The 4518-nt window shown below is 39.4% G+C and overlaps 2 protein-coding genes across 2 annotated transcripts in view; one reads left to right on the top strand and one right to left on the bottom strand.

Moving 5' to 3' along the window:
• Nucleotides 1–1972: 1972 nt before the first annotated feature.
• Nucleotides 1973–3729, top strand: LOC144633116 (caspase recruitment domain-containing protein 11-like). The gene is made up of 3 exons (XM_078491907.1): nt 1973–2383; nt 2721–2756; nt 2859–3729. The coding sequence occupies exons 1-3, from the start codon at nt 2089–2091 to the stop codon at nt 3338–3340; spliced, it is 813 nt and encodes a 270-aa protein (XP_078348033.1). The 5' UTR covers nt 1973–2088; the 3' UTR covers nt 3341–3729.
• A 787-nt stretch (nt 3730–4516) lies between these two features.
• LOC144632781 (uncharacterized) overlaps nt 4517–4518 on the bottom strand; it is an 8833-nt gene continuing 8831 nt past the window's right edge. Inside the window, exon 4 of the mRNA XM_078491506.1 lies at nt 4517–4518. This exon is cut by the window's right edge and continues 1234 nt beyond it. The gene's annotated coding sequence lies outside the window, so the exon portion shown is untranslated.

The following is a 4518-nucleotide window of genomic DNA, read 5'->3' as shown; positions in this document are numbered from 1 at the left end:
TCGTTATTAAAAACAAAAACGTGCGTAGTGCAGCAAACGTGTTTTCTAACTCCCCCGGGTTCATCCTCGTACACACCCACTCAAAAACAAAAACTTGAAGAGTTATATTAAGTAAATAAACTCCTTAAGGCGGCTGTATATTGGAGCCAGGCCCGTAGCCAGGATTTTGCATGGGGAAGTGCGCATACCGCCTCCGGTGCGAAATCTCGAGCACCGCAGGCGCGAGAACCTAGGGGTTTGGGGGTATCCTCCCCCGAAAAAGTTTGAAAAAGTAGGTTATCTGAGACACCATTTCGTGCGTTTTGAAGACAGCTTGTTAGGAAACAAGGCAAGTAAAAGCTAACGAAGCAACGACAATAATTCTGGTATATTTTTTAATTCAAAACGTATTTTTAAAATAGAACAGCTCCCAGCGAAATAACTTTCTTCCGTGCATGGCATTTTACGGACAAAATTGTCCATGGATTGACATGATCTGGCTGCCGCTTTTCTCTTTTTTCTTGTTTTGTTCTCTTCAGCCCAATTTATTACGGAATCTTTGAGAAAATACATTTCAATACTGAGTACCGTGTTCCGAGCCTATCAAGAACCCAGTCTCTTTTTTTAATATTAACAGCACTTCGAATGGTTCGACAATGAAGGACATTAGGTAGAATGTATCGTTGAAATTAACCTAGAATCACAGAATTTGATCCAAAATAAACCACACGAATCTACAAATGGCAGACCTTGAATCCAAAGGGCCATATTGAATGTAAATAGTCAAAGTATAGAAATACCATTTCCCTTTATTTATTTATTTTGATATTTTTTCACAATGAACGGACATCCAAGGCTCGTTGGGGGGGGGGGGGGTGCGGACGCACCCATCGCATCCCCCCCTCCCTCTCTACGGGCCTGGGAGAATAATGCCAACGACCGAAAGATTGTCCTAAAGATGAACAGTTTGCCGAGAAGCGAAGCTTCGAGGGCAACTGAAACGGTTGCTTGCGATATCCTTTGATTGGTTATTTAAGATTGGAAAATTTGAGACTCAGCTGCAGACTAATTCAACATTGTTTCTCAAGCTGTGCACGCGAGCCGTCCGGCATTCTTCTCGTTGTTCAATCACAAACACGCCCTCTGGTTTCTGCTTAGTTATTTTAGTGGACACACCGCGACCTTGAATTGGACTCATTCCAGATTTTCTGTGGGCTTTTGGTATTAAATGATTGACACTTAACCCTTAAGTACAATATTCGTCATCAAGGGAGTTTATAATCGTTTCTTTTGTTTTTGTTTGTTGTTTTATCGCTTCTTATTCCAATTCTCGAGTAGTGCTTCCGTAATCGAAACATTCTAGATCTTTCCTTTACAGCTATGCACTGGCAAATGCTTCTTTTTTTCCCATGATTAACGTTTTTGTAATGCAGTAGAAATAAGCCTCTGAGAAGACGATATTGCAGTGCTAAAATTATACATAAAACTCGCACACAATACCTAACGCTTCTTTGAAAATGGTTGGAAATAACAAACGCCTATTGGAATTGTGCAATTGGACAGTTTTCCGTCTTTTCAGTAACATATACATTGAAATGCTCATTAACCAGCCGTCGGTCGGACACGGCGGAAGTACAGCGCTCTTCGCTTGCGAGTAGGCTCTGGAGACTTCTTAAACCCTTACTCAGAACACGCCAAATTATAACCGGTTTACTTCCTGTTTTTGTGGTTGCAAATTGAAAAAGATGGTGGCGCTTTCTCTTTCAAAAAAAAAGCGCTAATCAACATTCTCAAAGCCAAAAGAATTAAGCAAAACGCAGTTCTTTAAATTCTGTTTAAACTTTTAATTAATATTATAAACATGAGTGATTAAGTTTTAGAAAAAAAATTGAAGATTTTCCCGTCTTGCATGCGACCACCAAGCTAATCCGGGTCAAGATCAAACATCATTCGAGATCTTAACATACAAAGCGCGTTACTCATATGACTATAAATAGTGCTTAGATACCGTATAAATATTTTGTACTTAGATACTTTACGACTTAGATACTGTTTATTGTGTATTTTAAAGTGACTTAACCTTTCCACTAAGAATGTTGAGGTAGTGCAATGAATTTTCCAGCGGAGGAGGTGTGGGAGAACTTAAGAAGCAATCGTGTTCAAGTTGTTCAGGAACTTCGCGTAGATCGCGCTCTTCTATTCGATTATTTGCGCAGTAAGGCAGTTTTTGACAGGGACGATTGTGAGATTGTGCTCGCTGAGAAGACGAGCGAACGAAAGGCTAGCAAGCTATTGGAAATTCTTGAGACTAAATCGACAGAAGGTCTGCAGCATTTCCTTGATGTTCTGCAGCTTTTAAATCCAGGCCTGTACGAGAAGCTAACGGGACAGAAAGCTACAGCAAGTAAGGAAAACACTTCAGATGACATGTTTGCAAAGTTTAGAAAACGTCACCCTGTTATTACATTTTAATTTATTTTTCTGATTTACAAAATAACTTTAAAATTTAAGGATACCTCAAAATAATAAAACACCATAGGAATAAATATAAAACGAAAATTAACAGAAGGAGAAGGGGTAGGCTGTAAGAGAGAGGAACTTTACGACAGCCTTATTTCGCTTGGGAGGTAGCTGGGCAGTTAATCTGTTTTGAAAGCATCAATGATCTTCCTGCTACCCATTTCATGACGAGTTTCGCACCGGTACTGATAAAAATTGTATATACTTTTTCATTTTATCAGGAGCGAATCCCACAATCAATGAAAAGTCTTCAAAAGGTAAGTGCGACAGTTTGTTATGCTCCTGCAATTCAAGGGAATTCACTCGTATCCATACGTTTGCAATGCTAATTTCAATTTTGCTATAATTTTATCTTCCAGATCTCGGCCCAAACCGTGATTTGGACATTCTCAGCAATCAATTGAAAAGAGCTGTGGCAGACCTACAAGAGATGACCCTCAGGTACGAGCACCTCTTGAAAGAGAACCAACAGCTCCGTAAAAGTCTCAGTAAAATGGACAGTGATCTGGTTTTGTACTACAAGTTTTTGCAGTGCCTTGAAGTTCGGGCAATGAATGCACAGGGGAGGACGAGAGACGTTTGCAGTACCGAGGAAAGGACTAAGGCATCCGCCAAATACTGCGAGAACTGCATGAGCGAGCGATTAACTTGTGACATTGCTCTGTTGAAGAGGTCGTCGGAAGAGGAAACTAAAGAGTTGAGAAAGCAAGTGGAAGAAGGCAGGAAGAGGAACGAAGAGTTACTTAGCAAGCTTAAGGAGTTGACGTCTTCAAAGTTTTCAGAATACTCTTTACACGTGCTTAATTACTGTGTTTTTACTTTAAAAGTAAAAAGGCAATAATTAATTTGAATGGAAATGTCTTACTCAGGAGCCCAAGTTAAAGGAGTGATTGTCACGGTATATTAAGTCATTTTTCTGATTCCGTTCAAATTGAAGGAAATCTCAAAATAATAGTTTTCTAAGGTAGAAAAACACCAAAGGAGAAATAAAAAGGCGAAAATAACCAAGAATGGTTTCGACTGATAAAGATTGAGACATTTTCTAACAGCAAATTTGAAAACGTTTTTCAAAATGTGTTGTCTGTGACGTAGCTCCTTTAGGGACGAAAAACTAAAATAAAAAAGCGCTTTTAAAAGCGAAAAACAGATACAATTGAGCCGGAGTGTTCTAAAGTATGTAGAAGAGAAAAATAACACTTATTTCCTGGTGAAATATTGTACAGTTTAGAAGCCAAAAGTGAAAAAGTTTTAAAACTGATTACAAATAGGTGGTACAAATATCTACACAAATGTAGCACAGAGAAGCAACAGATATAATATTCAGAGGTGGATCTAGGGGGAGGGTGCAGGGGGTTCCCACCACTCCCCCCCCCCACCCCACCACTCACCCCGCTTGAGATGACCTGCGGTTTTCTTATACAACTGGTATTCTGCCAAAAATCCGATATGTTTATTGGTTCACCCCTTCAAAGGAAAATACTGGATCCGCCCCTGAGATTTATCCTGATTTCTGAAGAGTCTAGGGCGGGGCTTGTCAAACGTAACAGACGTGTAAACACCAAGAGTTCCCATATTCTTTCTTCCATTGCTTGCGTCTTTAGGGACCATCGGACAGTGATAATATGGGTTATTATCCGTACGTAGTTTTGTTCTTAATTGTAATCTAAAGGAGTGGCCGAAAAGTTGGTTTAGTTTTAATACTTTTACCATCAATTTTTGATCGTGTTGTTTTGTTACATAAGTTTCAAAACCTTTTTTAAGTCTTCGTCGATAATGATCGCTCAAGCAAGGTTACATAATTACACAGTTTTGTCGTCATTACTTCATGTAGGGCGGGCCCCCCTACAAATCAATTTTCACCTCCTTTTTTAACATGGTGTAAAAGATATTGCGCTTATCCCCCCCCCCCACACACACACACCGCGCGCCAAAGTAAAGAGAAAAATTAAAGGATTGAAACATACAATCATAACTTCAGTATAAAATGATTCGTAATTGTCATGCGATCCAATCTATAAT

The sequence above is a fragment of the Oculina patagonica genome, chromosome 12 (assembly GCF_052425735.1).
Source record: "Oculina patagonica isolate OP01 chromosome 12, crgOcupat, whole genome shotgun sequence".
Classification (NCBI taxonomy): Eukaryota; Metazoa; Cnidaria; class Anthozoa; order Scleractinia; family Oculinidae; genus Oculina; species Oculina patagonica.
Note: the sequence above shows the minus strand (reverse complement) of the source record. Positions and strands in the feature narration are given on the sequence as shown.